This window comes from Chlorocebus sabaeus, chromosome 1, assembly GCF_047675955.1.
Source record: "Chlorocebus sabaeus isolate Y175 chromosome 1, mChlSab1.0.hap1, whole genome shotgun sequence".
NCBI classification, from domain to species: Eukaryota; Metazoa; Chordata; class Mammalia; order Primates; family Cercopithecidae; genus Chlorocebus; species Chlorocebus sabaeus.
The window spans coordinates 110118057-110134631 of record NC_132904.1 but is presented as its reverse complement, the minus strand read 5'-3'; the positions used below and the strand labels follow the sequence as shown (position 1 = coordinate 110134631).

The 16575-nt window shown below is 39.8% G+C and overlaps 1 protein-coding gene across 13 annotated transcripts in view; it reads left to right on the top strand.

Moving 5' to 3' along the window:
- USP28 (ubiquitin specific peptidase 28) overlaps positions 1-16345 on the top strand; it is an 80230-nt gene extending 63885 nt beyond the window's left edge. For 12 of the 13 annotated variants that reach the window (XM_073021176.1, XM_038005180.2, XM_073021171.1 and 9 more), the window contains 10 exons: positions 141-211; positions 1580-1808; positions 4906-5097; positions 5710-5849; positions 9398-9576; positions 9696-9774; positions 10560-10639; positions 11157-11280; positions 12765-12960; positions 14791-16345. In XM_073021176.1, coding sequence (XP_072877277.1) covers positions 141-211; positions 1580-1808; positions 4906-5097; positions 5710-5849; positions 9398-9576; positions 9696-9774; positions 10560-10639; positions 11157-11280; positions 12765-12960; positions 14791-14966 — 1466 coding nt within the window. In that variant the 3' untranslated portion in view covers positions 14967-16345. Of the gene's footprint in view, positions 1-140; positions 212-1579; positions 1809-4905; positions 5098-5709; positions 5850-6010; positions 6197-7561; positions 7658-9397; positions 9577-9695; positions 9775-10559; positions 10640-11156; positions 11281-12764; positions 12961-14790 lie in introns of all 13 variants that reach the window. The other variant, XM_008020932.3, reaches the window with a different exon arrangement.
- Positions 16346-16575: the final 230 nt, after the last annotated feature.

Genomic DNA, 16575 nt, shown 5'->3' with positions numbered 1-16575 from the left:
TAAAACTGTGTACTGCTTCGTGGTTCCTAGAAGGAAGCTGAAATCATTAGGACCCTAGCAATATTCTTTGCTTAGTTGAAGTAGCCTGTGTGACATAGAATGAGATCATTTTAATGAAGCTTTTTTCTTTTTCCAAACAGATTTAAAGAATTGTATTGCAAGTACTACTCAGACTATTGAACAGATGTACTGCGATCCTCTCCTTCGTCAGGTAGAATGAAAATTGATGGGAAAGTAGTCAAGGCATGTGCTAATGGTAGATACAAAAATAAAATTTGATAGTTTTCTTTTAAACCCAATGGGAATTCCCCTAAGATATAAAAATAAACTTAAGATAGAAATTGATGTTGTTCTGTTTCTTTATTTTAGGCTAAAGAAAGCAATATACCTTTTATCAACAACAGGACCTAACACATACTTGTTTGAATTCTGCCACATGGAATTTTTTCATATTTTAGAAAGGTTTGCTGTCAGATACTAATAAAAATTACTCACAAAATGGTACTTTAAGTAGTGCAGTGGGAAAAACTGAACTAGAGAACAGTTATCCTTTCTTTACGAAAGTTCCATGATTCTTCAAGATCTTTCATTTAACAACATGTTTCAAGCTTTATTTCTATAATAATAAATTCCAAAAGAGAGGACAGAACTTCTTACTATCCACAGAAATTTTTGTTAGAATAAATTCTGGGAATGGAGGGGAAGAGAGCCTCCAGGAGTGTCTCTAAACCTATTCTAGTTAGGGGCATGGATTTTCAGTATCTTCTGTGTGAATGAATGAAATGGGCAGAATGACTGTAGGAGGAGAGCCCTGTTTCTAGAATGGCATTGAGGCACCGTCCCATTGCTTAACAGGAATGCACTGTGTAAAACTCAGGTTTCCCCATTTTTTCTTTTGTGTTAATTCAAAAATCTTCACCAGTAATTAAAATAGGTCAAAGTAAGTGTAAATTTAATTTGATTCTGTGACGACTTTCATCTCTTTTACCAGTATTTAATTAGCATTTAATCATTGCTTTATTTTCTCCATATTGAAAATATACAAATGTGCTTTTCAAATTTTGTAACAAATAAGTATGTCATTAAAAGGGTCCTCACTCCAGATAGATCAGTGATCACTTAACTCTGAGAAGCATGTGGCTGAGTTAAATATGTTAACTTAAATTTTGGTGCCAAATAAAATAGGCGTGGAACAAAATAGCTGCTAACCTTTTTAGGTCCCAAATATGCTAAGCATTTTCAGTGTGAGTAGTCAAGGTGATTCTATTTTTAGATAAACAGGGTTTTGAATTAGAAGGATACATATGTTTAGGTTATATTTGGTTTTAGATCTAAGGAGTTTAGAGTTGAGTCTTCAGAGAGGTCATGTAGTTCAATGATCTGGTTTTCAAGATTTGGGAACTAAGACATAATTGATCAATTCCAAGGCTGTGTTTTTGTTGACTTCATCTTGAATCCACAAGATGTTTTAATATGAACCCCACATTAATCACATCATAAATAGTTATTTCTTAATAACCTAAACTTTATCAGATTACTTTGCTTCACCTGACTGGAGAATGTACATTCTGACTTACAGGTGCCTTATCGCTTGCATGCAGTTCTTGTTCATGAAGGACAAGCAAATGCTGGACACTATTGGGCCTATATCTATAATCAACCCCGACAGAGCTGGCTCAAGTACAATGACATCTCTGTTACTGAATCTTCCTGGGAAGAAGTTGAAAGAGATTCCTATGGAGGCCTGAGAAATGTTAGTGCTTACTGTCTGATGTACATTAATGACAAACTACCCTACTTCAATGCAGGTAAAAATATCTTGGCAGAATCTATAGATTGGGGAAAATCTGTATTTCTCAGGGAGAAGAACAGTCTTGTACTGCTTTTTAAAAAATTTACAACTTACTATTATATAATAATACATTTTAAAAATACAGACAGTATAAAAGGGAATGCAAAGGAAAAACAAGTTTGCTTTACTACTACTTTCCTTGACCACAAGTCCCACTCCCCAGCAAGTATACAATGTTAGGTTTCTTATATAGTCTTCAAGACACATTGTATACGTATGCTAGATTCTATTTATCCATGTCTGCCCCTCCCCTTTTTCCCCAAAGGGATTATTTTTCCATTCAACTCTGAACCTTTTTCATTAATTGAGTATTTAGCAACCTCTATATTTTTAGAAAAAGGATCTACTCATTCTAACAACTATATAATAATTCATTGTGTGGAATATACATATTTTTAAAATTTACTCAACTTTCCTCCTGTAGATAGACTTTAATTCTCTAGTTGTTGTTGTTTTTTTAGTGAAATATTTTTTTTTTCTTGCCCCATCTTATGGTGCTGATAGTACATATATTTTTGCACCCTTTGGAGAATAACTAAATTTTTTCTTTCTTTTTTTGAGACAGAGTCTTGCTCTGTTGCCCAGGCTAGAGTGCAGTGGCGCAGTCTCGGCTCACTGCAGCCTCTGCCTGCCAAGTTCAAGTGGTTCTCCTGCCTCAGTCTCACAAGTAGCTGGAATTACAGGTGCCCACCACCACGCCCAGCTAATTTTTGTATTTTTAGTAGAAACGGGATTTCACCAGCTTGGCCAGGCTGGTCTTGACCTCAGGTGATCCACCCGCTTCAGCCTCTCAAAGTGCTGGGGTTAGAGTTGTGGGCCACTGAGCCTGGCCCAGAGTAACTAAATTTTACAGGTGTATTTGCCTGAATAGTTTAACAATTTTCATAGTACTACTGCTCATGCGAAGAGCAATAATAATTATCATTTATATTGGTACTTTACTCCTTAAAGCATGCTTTCAAACTTTTATTTCTCTAAGAACTTACAACTGTAAAAAGGAGGGAAGGAGTTAGAAAATGTTGTCATCTTCATTTTCCAGCTGGATAACAGGTTCCAAGAGGTTCTAAAGTTGACTAATCACATAGTCAGTAAATAAATGTCAGTCCCAAGATTCAAATACAATTCTCCAAATTCTGTGGTGTTTTCAATTTACATTATTCTTCCTTTCACATCCTCTATGAGAGGTCTTATGATGAATATTTTACAAGTGAGATAATAGAAAGCTTTTGTTTTTAGTATTCAGACTTTACTGTGTTGCATAAGTAAGGAAACATCGCCCCGGCATGGTGACTCACGCCATTACTTTTACAGGTTAAGAATAAAAGTGTTGGCCGGGCATAGTGGCTCACGCCTGTAATTCCAGCCCTTTGGAAGGCTGAGGCAGGCGGATCCTTTGAGGCCAGGAGTTGAAGACCAGCCTGGTCAACATGGTAAAACCCTGTGTCTACTAAAAATACAAAAATTAGCCGGGCACAATCGTGTACACCTGTAATTCCAGCTACCAGGGAGGCTGAGGCAGGAGAATCCCTTGAACCTGGGAGGCAAAGGTTGCAGTGAGCTGAGATCATGCCACTGCACCCAGCCTGGGCAACAGAGTGAGACTCTGTCTCAAAAAAACAAACACGTAAGATGTTCTGTCCAGGTAGCACATTATCTTTCTGATTTGCTAGTGTGGTTGAGGATTAGGGAATGGAAAGAATGATCTTTGAACAGTAAGTGATTGTCACAATTGTGTATTTATACTGTGAAGGAATGAATAGCTGCTTGAATATACTAGCTGTTGGTGGTATATAGGAGTCTTGTTATTGCATGCATGGTTTATTTTTATATTATAGAAACAAACAAGTGGAAACTGTCATTTGCCTAGTGAAAAAGCTAAGGCAACCAGTACGTGAATTTGTTAATCTGCTATAGGCTTTTTAAAAATTATTGTTTTGGTCACAGGGTTAGAAAGTGAAATTTAATATGTCGTTGATATCCTTGCCATTAAAGCCAGGTATTATTGACCATTTCACCATTGTATCAAATTGCTTTCTCATAGTACTTAATTGTGTGAAAGTTAATGGTATAAATGTCTTGAAATTCATCTCTAACCTTTTTGAAATGGACATTCTTATCAACCAAATGCAGTGGTTAAATTGTTAAAACTGTTTAGCTTGAAATTTTTATTGGCTCTAATGATTTTCAGAATTTCCCTAAAGTGATTGGTATATCCAGTGATTGACAGTGACTAGTTTCCAAATCTTTTTTTTTTTTTTTTTTTTTTTTTTGAGATGGAGTCTCACTGTCTCTCCCAGGCTGGAGTGCAGTGGCGCAACCTCTGCCTCCCGAGTTCAAGCGATTCTCCCACGTCAGCCTCCTGAGTACCTGGGATTATAGGCATGTGCCACCATGCTTGGCTAATTTTTGTATTTTTTTTTTAGTAGCAACAAGGTTTCACCATGTTGGCCAGGCTGGTCTTGAACTCCTACCTCAAGTGATCTGCCTGCCTTGGCCTCTCAAAGTGCTGGGATTACAGGCATGAGCCACTGCACCCGGCCCACTTTCCATACTTTAATTCTGTATTATTCATTCACTTAGCAGATGTTTAATGAGTGCCTACTAAATGTCAGGCACTGTTATCGATTGTTGCCCTTACTTTGTCCATACAGGTTGAGCATGCCACATGTGAATATCCAAAATCCCAAATGCTCCAAAATCCACAAAACTTTATAAGCCTTTTTCATTACATGATGCTGAAAGGGAATGCTCATTGGAGCATTTTGAATTTCAGATGTTGGATTTTCAGATTTGGGATGCTCAACTGTAACTAATGGTGCTGATTTTCTAAAATCTGAAAAAAACTTTGAAATCCAAAACACTTCTAGTCCCAAGCATTTTGGATAAGAGTTACTCAGCCTGCATTTCTGATGGATTATATGTGTATGTGTTTTTAGTTAGGAGTAAGATAAAGATGAAATACACTGCTTTCTTCTTTTCTAAAAAGGATGTTTTGGTTCCTTGTGATCTTTGTTTCCTTGTGATCTTTTAATTTTATCTTTGCTTTTCTTCAGAGGCAGCCCCTAATGAATCAGATCAAATGTCAGAAGTAGAAGCCCTATCTGTGGAACTCAAGCATTACATTCAGGAGGATAACTGGCGGTTTGAGCAGGAAGTAGAGGAGTGGGAAGAAGAGCAGTCTTGCAAAATCCCTCAAATGGAGTCCTCCACCAACTCCTCATCACAGGACTTCTCTACATCGCAAGGTATCTGAGAAGGCATTTATGCCAGTGATCCAGTAACATCTCATGGTGTACTCCCCTAGCCAGCCCTATACCCTTCAGCTGGCTAGGTGATGCCACAGTCTTCACAGTATATTTCATATACAGTTGGTATGCCAGGTACAACCTGATGGAATGAATTGTGGCATTAAAATGTGATTTCTGATGAACAGAAGCAGTATCAGAAAGACTACCTGTGACCTTCACTGTATATATAGTTTTACTTATTTCCCAGGTTATGGGAGAAATTGTGATAGGATTAATAGGTAGACTTTATGAAAACCATTCTCCAAAGGTGATCTTCCTGAAAGATGCTTGTTTGTAGAAAGTTTTCTTAATGTATTTATGACAAAGTTGGGAGTGCATTAAATTTTACAGACTCATCTGTGGGTTCAAAGTTTGCAGACTTTATCAGAGTTCTTGCTGAAGTAGCCATTTCTTATGTTATTAATTTCTAGGGGAAATCTGCATAGGCTTTGTAAAAAGCTATGTTAACAGGGTTGTATATTAAACTGTATCCATTCTGCTTGCTTTTTATCTGAGCGTTCTAGACTATTTATCGTCAGATGCTAAGACCTTTGTACAATTCTTTATCAGAGCCTTCAGTAGCCTCTTCTCATGGGGTTCGCTGCTTGTCATCTGAGCATGCTGTGATTGTAAAGGAGCAAACTGCCCAGGCTATTGCAAACACAGCCCGTGCCTATGAGAAGAGCGGTGTAGAAGCGGCACTGAGTGAGGTGAGAATGACTGGGAAGTCCAAGTTCAGGAGGGCCAGGCTTTCAGCAGCAATGGCCAGTTTCCTCACATTTCTGTTATTCTGTGTCTCTGCTGCATTTAACCAACCCCTTTTTATTTCTCCTGTTTTTTCTTACTCTTTCTTCCAACTCTGCTGCCACAGCTTAAAGAAGCTGAACCCAAGAAGCCCATGCCCCAGGAAACAAACCTTGCAGAGCAGTCAGAACAGCCCCCAAAGGCTAATGATGCAGAGTCTACTGCCCAGCCTAATTCTGAGGTCTCTGAAGTCGAGATTCCCAGTGTGGGAAGGATTCTGGTTAGATCTGATGCAGATGGATATGATGAGGAGGTACAGAGATGAGTGCAGGATTTAGCTGTTTGTTGTCAGTCTTATGTTTCCTTCTCTTGTGACTGTTTTAAGGTATCTGCCAATAGCTGGTATTTTCTCATTGCAACAAATGATTGTCAAGAAAGGCTATTTGGTTTTAACCTTAGTTACCATTATTTAAAAGATAGCTGTGTTTCTGTTGTATAGCGCTCCTAGCATATGTGTATCTACCCAGGCTTATACTTAATGGGGCCACTGCAGAGTCTAGATTGCTCAGAAAAGTAAAATTTACTTCTATTTTTGGTATTATGGATGAAAGATTGCCTTCTAATTTAAAGTAGGGAATCTTTTTTTTCTGGATATTAGTCCATTATTTTACTTCCAGATAAAAATTTTTCAGTTGTCCAGTGAGCTGAACAAATGTGGATTAAAGTTATTTTTAATTCTAAAGCTTTAGGAAGAAGCTGTAGAACCCCAAGTTATTTGTTGTCTGTCTCCTCTTCAATTGCACTGCACGTAAACAGTAATGAATTCTGTCTCTCTCAGATTTCTATTTTTTTCCTATGGGGTATTTAAAAAAAAAAAAAAATCATTGACAAGGCCGGGCATGGAGGCGCACACCTGTAATCCCAGCCCTTTGGGAGGCCAAGGTGGGTGGATCACTTGAGGTCAGGAGTTCAAGACCAGCCTGGCCAACATGGTGAAACCTGTCTACTAAAAATACAAAAATTAGCTGGGTGTGGTGGTGTGCACCTGTAATCCCAGCTACTTGGGAGTCTGAGGCAGGAGAACCGCTTGAATCTGGGAGGTGGAGGTTTCAGTGAGCTGAGATTGCACCATTGCACTCCAGCCTGGGTGACAGAGCGAGAGTCTGTCTCCCCACCCCCGCAAAAAAAATTCCTTGAAAAGTTTTCACTTTATGGAGTCATATTTTTATAGTCCCTAGTTTCCAGACTCTTTTAAATGTATTGTTCATCCTAGTAAAACTAAAGTATTTGTGTGTGTAAGATATACACCCAAAGTACAGAACTAAATTGGAATTCTGACCTTAGACACTTCCCCTCTGAGAACTATAATTTAACGTAATTCTTCAGCGGTGCCATATTGGGAGATATTTTTAGGCGTACATCTTTCTTCATCCTACTAAATTAGAACATATGGTGTAGGAATAGCTTGTCTTGGGCAGAGTGTTAACATTATATAGAAGGACAGAGGCGGTGGGTGCACATAGGAATGGGTGTGTGAAACTCAGCTTGTAGTACATGCTGGCCAAAGAGCACACTGCTCTACTGCCCTTTAGCACTCTGTTCAGCCTGCTTTCATACAGTCTTCTGCTGAACCTTTCTTCTCTCCTTTCTCTCTGTGTTTTGTGCCCCCTTGTGGTAGGTGATGCTGAGCCCTGCCATGCAAGGGGTCATCCTGGCCATAGCTAAAGCCCGTCAGACCTTTGACCGAGATGGGTCTGAAGCAGGGCTGATTAAGGTATCTCTGTTTTTAAAATTCTAATTCTTACATCACAGGCATCATAATATTGGGGAAATAATTCTATAAGAAGGGAAAAAATGGGATTAAGGCTGGGTGTGGTGGTGTGTGCATATAGTCCCAGCTACTCAGGAAGCTGAAGTAGAGGCTCACTTGAGCCCAGGAGTTGGAGGCTGAAATGTACTGTGATTGCACCACTGCACTCCAGCCTGGGCAACATAATGAGATCCCAACTCTTAAAAAAAAAAAAAAAAGGACTGGGCACAGTGGCTCACACCTGTAATTAAGCACTTTGGAAGGCCCAGGAGGAGACTTGCTTGAAGCCAGGGGTTCAAAACCAGCCTGGTCAACACAGTGAGACCCCCCCCCGGCCATCTCTACTAAGGAATTTTTTTCTTTTAATTAGCTGGGCATGGTAGCACATGCCTGTAGTCCCAGCTAATTTGGAGGCTGAGGCAGGAGGATCACTTAAGCCCAGGTGTTCAAGGTTGCAGTGAACCATGATTGTGCCACTACATTCCAGTCTGGGTGACAGAGTGGGACCCTGTCTCCAAAAAATAAAAAGAAGTCTTGTGAAGTGAGATATGAAACTCCCTTTCCTGTCCAACTGATGAACAAGCTGTTCACTTCTCTTCTCTTGACCCTAACCCAGCCTTGGCTAGCAGTAGCATTCTCTGTGACACCTAGCCTAGAGGGCTTTTCATTGTTGTTGTTAGGAGTTGTCTGTTAGTAACACTGAGTTAGATTGTGCCTTTGTAATTTTGAGGCCATAACAAAGCAGGCCATGTTTTTAAAAATACTTGAGTAAAATGGCATTTGTATAGATGCTTAAAGTTTAAGTCATTGACACGTAAGGATCTTCCTTTTATAAAAATTAAAACTAAATATTTGTTTTTCTGAGAACTTCATGAGAAAACTGAATTTCTTTTTTTTTTTTTTTGAGACGGAGTCTGGCTCTGTCGCCCAGGCTGGAGTGCAGTGGCCGGATCTCAGCTCACTGCAAGCTCCGCCTCCCGGGTTTACGCCATTCTCCTGCCTCAGCCTCCCGAGTAGCTGGGACTACAGGCGCCGCCACCACGCCTGGCTAGTTTTTTGTATTTTTTAGTAGAGATGGGGTTTCACCGTGTTAGCCAGGATGGTCTCGATCTCCTGACCTCGTGATCCGCCCATCTCGGCCTCCCAAAGTGCTGGGATTACAGGCTTGAGCCACCGCGCCCGGCCAGAAAACTGAATTTCTTAAGAGTACAGCAGGCTGGGCGCAGTGGCTCATGCCTGTAATGCCAGCACTTTGGGAGGCCAAGGTGGGTGGATTGCTTGAGCTCAGGAGTTTGAGACCAGCCTGAGCAACATGGCAAAACCCCATCTCTATAAAAAATACAAAAATTAACTGTGCATGGTGATGTATGCCTGTAGTCCCAGCTACTTGGGAGGCTGAGGTGGGAGGATCACCTGAGCCCAGGAGTTCAGAGCTGCAGTGAGCTGTGATCATGCCTCTGCACTCCAGCCTGGGTGACAAAGTGAGACCCTGTCTCACATACAGAAAAAAAAAAAAAAAAGTACAGTATGCTTTTGGTGCCAGAATGCTAAAAGAGTTTCATCCCTTATGAAATGCAAGAAACTTAAAGATTCCATAGTTGCTTTTTTTAGAGTTAAGACAATGCCTACCTCCTAAGGCATCAATTTCTGAGTGCAGAAGCCCACAGCACACTATTTTCTAACTATTGATTCTGCCCTTAATAGGCATTCCATGAAGAATACTCCAGGCTTTATCAGCTTGCCAAAGAGACCCCCACCTCTCACAGTGATCCTCGACTTCAACATGTCCTTGTCTACTTTTTCCAAAATGAAGCACCCAAAAGGGTAGTAGAACGAACCCTACTGGAACAGTTTGCAGATAAAAATCTTAGCTATGATGAAAGGTGAGAAGAGAATATTCAGGTGAATTCCTTCTTGGTCTGGGTCAGGCTAGACCGACTCCTCTGTTGGGGAAGTTTTGCCCCGTGCCCTTTCATTGCTTTTTGAACTTTGTCCCACACAGATCAATCAGCATTATGAAGGTGGCTCAAGCAAAACTGAAGGAAATTGGTCCAGATGACATGAATATGGAAGAGTACAAGGTAAAGTCTTTTCTTTTAAGTCTATAGAGCAAAAACATTAATTCCTGAGGTAAATGGTACCTGAGGCAAAATGAACAATTTTGTGCTATCACAAACTGACTTGTTCTCCCACTTTCCCCTAAAAATCGTAGTAAAGAATGGATAAATGATATTTTCTTGCCCTCAGAATAGTAAGTCTCTTTATTTTCATTCTTCAGTTAGAGTGAATCAGCACTTCCCTTAAATACCTATTTTAGCCTTGTCCTAGGCAGTAAAATTCTCGAAATCATGCTTTTGGTTTGTTTTAAATGATATATTTTTAAAAATATGCATTAAAATACTTAATTACACATGTTTGCAATTGCATCCTATGTAAAACAATGTTATGTACCACCCAAGGTGTATTCACCACACTTACTGAACTTGAACATTGCTCTGTATGACTAGAAATGTCCGTGCCCTTCCATATTTTCAGTATCTGGATAGTTTTACCAGTCCTAAAGAGGTCATTCACTTAAGTTAGAGCTGAATATCTTTGGCATAGCTGTTAGGATAAAATCCAAAGCTTGTAGGAAATAAATACTTCTGTTACTCAAGTGAAAGGAACAGAACGTTGAAAATTAAGGTCAACGGTAGACTTTTATATTAAATGTTGAGTAGGTTTTTATCTGAAAGCTTTTGTTTGTTATTTTTGTGGCTAGCCAGATGTGCTCAGTAAATATTTGTAATGAATTTAAAACTTAGATGGAAAGGACATTAACAGTTTATTATGATCATAATTATTAATAGTAGTCATTCTTTTTCAGAAGTGGCATGAAGATTATAGTTTGTTCCGAAAAGTGTCTGTGTATCTACTAACAGGCCTAGAACTCTATCAAAAAGGAAAGTATGTTGGCCTTTTATTTTACCAAGGTTATTAGTCAGGATGCTGTTCTCTATAGATGCCTACCTGGGAATACTAAAGAGTCACAGCCAGGCATAACCTCCCTTGTCACATACACTAGTGTGCCTCTTCTCTTCCAGTGCTTCGGTTTTGCTCTAAACATCACACATGGTTTTTCATCCTTCACATAATGAGATGTATTAGCTGAGAGAGATATTGTGCCAGACTGTCTTTGTGATCAATGAAGATGAACTCAGAAAATGAATTTTTGAGTTGGCATGGACCCTAGTGAGCACTCCTTGTTTTAGAGATGGGAAAAACTGAGGCCTAGGGAAGTTTCACGATTTGCTTTGGATGGCTAGGCCAATTTGTAGAGGAGCTGAGACTGGCTACAGTCTTTGGCCCTTCACTTTTTCATAATTGCAGCCAAGTAGATTCTTGAAATGGGGAAAAGTGAGGTCTAAGCCCTAGATTTTGGTAAAAGAGCACTCAGCTGTTGTTTTTCTCCCATTTTTCTAAGGTACCAAGAGGCACTTTCCTACCTGGTGTATGCCTACCAGAGCAATGCCGCCCTGCTGATGAAGGGGCCCCGCCGGGGGGTCAAGGAATCCGTGATTGCTCTATACCGAAGAAAATGCCTTCTGGTTTGTACTGTTTGTAAAGCCTTAAGGTTTTTTTGTTGTTTACCTCTGCTCCTTGAAGCCAGGAAAAGATACGGCTTTCAAAACAGAATATCTTCAGCAGGTTGTAGATTCCTCCCCACTCCCTGCCCAAATTCTCATGAACAGTTTTACATTGGAACAGGTTTCTTTTTCAGTTACTTTTAGTGAATGTCATTCTTCTTCAATGATAACTGGTAGAAGTTAAGGTGAGAATCAGTCATCCCTCTGTGTGCCCTTCATGTATGCCTGCATTATAGATTTTATCACATTGCTTTCCTACTAGGTTCTAAATTACTTGAGCACAGATCCTTTTCTCACTCAGCCATTTCCTCTGTGCCTGTCATGTAGGAAGCATGTAATAAATGTGTGTGGAAGGAATGCAGCATTTTTTCCATGTTCACGTTTAAGTTGGTAGGTGAAAGTTTTAGTGACTTCTAAGACACTCCATTTTTTAAAAATAAAGGTAGGAACTGTAAGAATTGGTCCTGCTGTTTTGATAACATCATTGTCATATACTAGTGAAGACTAACTCTCTCCTGGCCTGATTTGCACTGTACAACTACATGGAAAGGCAGACCTACATCCCCTTGCCTCCCCAGGGGTTTATGTGATGTGTGTCCTTCAGAGAACTGTAAAGTGGCGGCCTGCCTTCAGACTGTGGGCTTGTGTGTGTTTTCACCAGTACCCAGCAAATTTGCCCTTCACAGAAGTCAGGGCAATGTTTCTACCACTGCCTTGACCTTGTTCATACTGGATGGGTGAGATTAAGTCATGACATACACTCAATAGCTTTATTTTCTGATTTATACTTTGACATCTGTATTAGTTATAGGTGTGGCAGGGCCACTTTGAAACTGAAAAGGGATCTTGTTGATTTGATGGATCTGAATTTTATTAGAGCCATGTTTTTATATTTTAAGTCGCCAAATAGATTGACATTTTGAATATCCTACTCTTCTGAAGTAATGCAGTAATAGGGATTTAGACTCTTTCCATTATCCCAACCTCTAGTGTGCATCAGAATCATATAGGGAGCTTGCAGACAGTTGTGAAGCTCAGGCCTCTCCCTAGACAGTTAAACCAGAATCCCTGAGAAGGACCCTGGGCAGCAGTGTGTCTTCTGCAGGTGATTCTGATGCTCAGAGGAGATGGAGAACCAGTGAACAGGTCTTTGGTTGAAATAGGTGTTAAGCATGGCCTTGACTTACAAGTTTAGACCAGTGGGTCATAAACTTTGCTGCACTAGAATCACTTTGGGAGCTTTCATAAAATCCCAATGTCCCGGTCATCTGAACACTAATTAAATCAGCATATCAGGAGTGGGAACCGGGCATCAGTAGTTTTTAAAGATCCCTAAGTACATCCAATGTGCAGTAAAGTTTGGGAACCCCTTGTTTAGGCTGTTATTAAAGAGATATTTATCTTTTTCAGACTTTTTCCCACCTAATTCTACCTTTTATCTGTAGGAGCTGAATGCCAAAGCAGCTTCTCTCTTTGAAACAAATGATGATCACTCTGTAACTGAGGGCATTAATGTGATGAATGAACTGATCATCCCCTGCATTCACCTTATCATTAATAATGACATTTCCAAGGATGACCTGGATGCCATTGAGGTCATGAGAAACCATTGGTGCTCTTACCTTGGGCAAGATATTGCAGGTATATGCTCTTGCATTAATAATAGTATTGTAAGGTTTTGAGAATTCTAGAAATTGCAATGTTCTCACTTGATAGCAGTGGTTGCCAAACCTTTTTAAGGAATTGGAACCTTCTAGCATATAAGTAAATTAAAAATGGTTCTGCTCTATTGAAACAAGAGGAGGGAACCTGGACCTCTGCTCCTCTTAACCTCCCTTTAACTTCCCCGTGACTGCCAAATCACCTCCATGGGCAGCCAACAAGCCTGGTTTGAAAAAAGTCACTGCTCTCCAGGAATGTCAAACTTCCATTACTCTCTCATGTGCCAAAAGATGAACTCTTTTATAATTGAAAAATCAAAATCTGACTGGGCACAGTGGCTTACACCTGTAATCCCAGCACTTTGAGAGGCCGAGGTGGGCAGATCACTTGAGGCCAGGAGTTCAGGACCAAGTCTGGCCCCATCTCTACTAAAAATACAAAAATTAGCCAGGTGTGGTGGCGGGCGCCTGTAATCCCAGCTACTCGGGAGGCTGAGGCAGGAGAATGGTGTGAACCTGGGTGGCAGAGTTTGCAGTGAGCCGAGATAGCACCAGTGCAATCCAGCCTGGGCCACGGAATGAGACTCCATTAAAAAAATTTTAAAAAATTTAAAAAAAAAAATTCATGCAGAGTATGGTTATGGGAGGGAGCCTTGACTAAATTTTTCTGTGGCTTGAAGTTACATAACATATTAACTATGATGACTTCAAAATTAGTTTATTAGTGGAATATCCTTACTTGTTTAAAGCATCTTGAGGAGGGAACCTAAAGCTGGTTGTTTTTAGGTGAGTTCAGTAGACTTGGAAAATTGGTCTATATTCTGATATGAATCCTCTTTGTTAGTTTCTCACTGACATAAAGATATTCTATTGATGGGGCTGGGCACAGTGGCTAACGCCTGTAATCCCAGCACTTTGGGAGACCGAGGTGGGTGGCTCACTTGAGCCCAGGAGTTCGAGACCAGCCTGGGCAACATAGTGAGAACCTGCCTCTACAAAAAATGAAAACTTAGCTGGGTATAGTGGTGTGCACCTGTAGTCCTAGCTATTCAGGAGCCTGAGATGAGAGGATTGCTTGAGTCTGGGAGGCCGAGGCTACAGTGACCCGAGATCATACCACTGCACTCCAGCTTGGGCAATGGTGTGAGACCCTATCTTTAAAAAAAAAAAAAAAAAAAAAAAAAAAAATTCCATTGACTTGTTCAAGTGTTTAAGTTGATAGTATTTATTTAAAAATTCTGTAATAGCTAGTTGCTATGTCTTTCCCTTTACTGTCTTCAGTTTTTATTTAGACCAAGCTTGTCCAAACTGAAGCCCAAGACAAATTTCTAAACTTTCTTAAAGCATTATGAGTTTTTTTTTTTTAAGTTCATCAGCCATTGTTAGTGAGGTTCATGTGTGGCCCAGGGAAGCCAAAAGATTGTACACCCCTGATTTAAAACCATTTGTATACATGGATATATTGTAAACATTTGAAAGAAAATATTACCATCATATCTATATTAGAGTATCATATCTACTTCCTTGTATTTTAAGAAGACAATTGGTTAGAAGACCCTTTCATAATTAAGTAATTATGTAGTGTTATTTTGCCAGCATCAGGTGGCCTAAAGCAGTGAGCTAAAGGTTGGTTTATTTGCCTTTGCTCCTGGTTTGGCCTGAAGGAATAATCATTTATTAGTAGCTGGCCAGCATAATGCTTTGATGTTTGAGGTTAGGTAAGGGGCTAATAGAAGGCCTTTCAGGCTTGTTCACCTTTACTCAGAGATCTGTTTAGCTGTATATGTAACCATCTGTTTTCCCTCCACAGAAAATCTGCAGCTGTGCCTAGGGGAGTTTCTACCCAGACTTTTAGACCCTTCTGCAGAAATCATCGTCTTGAAGGAGCCTCCAACTATTCGACCCAATTCTCCTTATGACTTATGTAGCCGATTTGCAGCTGTCATGGAGTCAATTCAAGGAGTTTCAACTGTGACCGTGAAATAAGCTCCCACATGTTCAAGGCCATTTTGGTTTCTGGCTGCCTGCCTCTTGCACAGAAGTTCGTTGTCACAGTGCTCACCTTGGGAAGAGCATTAGATGGGCACATAAGATTCCGATTGAGACCCCAACCATGCTGCATGTGTAAAGAAGGATTGAAAATAAAATTGCACTTTTTAGGTACAAAATTATAAAAGCTATTTCACTAGAAAAGGCAGAAAGCAGTGTATTAAGGTGTTGAATTACGCCAGAAGACCTGAAATGCCTTGTACCTACAACAATGCTTAGGCTTTTCTAAGCCTCTTGCCACTTTTAAAATTATCCTTCAGGCATAAATATTTTGGACAGCAGAATAGAAGAATGATTCATGAGAACCTAAACCAGATGAACATCTACTAGTTATTTTATCAAATACAGATGACATTTAAAAATTCTTAACTGCCAGAGATTAGAAATACAAACCTTGCCTGACTCTTGACAGGAGATGACAAAATGGGTTGCTGATGAACCGCGCCCTTTTATATGTGGGTAGAATATAAGATCACATGGCAGTAAGATGTTGAAAAGTCAAAAGAGACCTGTCTCTCTCCTTTCTTTTCTATCTTTTAAATAAACCAGAAAACCTCATACTCAGTCCTCAGTGAAAGAAAGGAAAGCGTTAAGGACTTTAGACAGAACAGCATTGTGTAACTTGACTGAAGATCATGCATTAATAGTTGTTAGGCATTTAGGTAAAATTTTCTAATACCTAAACATTGTCAAAAACAGTCGATAAGGCTTCTGCTGGCCCAAAGACTATTTTGGTTCACCTCCTGTTTTTTGCTCTTTTTTTTTTCTGAGACAGTCTCACTGGGTCGCCCAGGCTGGCATTCAGTGGCGCAGTCTCAGCTCACTGCAAACTCCGTCTCCTGGGCTCAAGTGATTCTCGTGCCTCAGTCTCCCGAATAGCTGGAATTACAGGCGTGTGCCACCACACCTGGCTAATTTTTGTATTTTTAGTAGAGATGGGGTTTCACTATATTGGCCAGGCTGATCTCTAACTCCTGGCCTCACGTGATCTGCCTGCCTCAGCCTCCCAAAGTCTGGGATTGCAGACGAGCCACCATACCCGGCCTTCTTTTTTGCCCTTAAAAGTAAGGGATGTGGGTTTGTTTAAAAAAACAAAAAAATAAAAAAAAAAGCGAAAGAAGGAAAAAAGCATACATATGCAAAACTATATATATGTATATGTAGAGAAAAATACTTCCCACTGATCATTTTTAAAAGGCTTCTGATTGGATATTGTGTTTTAACCAAATTTTAAAGATTAATGGAATCATGAAAGGGAAGAACTCTTGATACTACTATGCAGATTTTATAAATGTGCAATAAAAGTATTTGTTTTACCTTTGGTGTGCAGTATGGTCTTTATTTAAATATGTATTTTCCATTTGGGAAATGGACGTACTTGGTATTTGTCTTGTTCCAATTTTTTTCTTTAAAACCAAAAAGCAGATTAAAGGGTTGATAAACTTGATGGGGACTGAAGTGCCAGTGTTTGAAATAAAAGGCAATAGTCAATTCTTGAGCAGCACCTAGTGGTAACTGATACTTTTTAATCTCATTGGCTATTTGC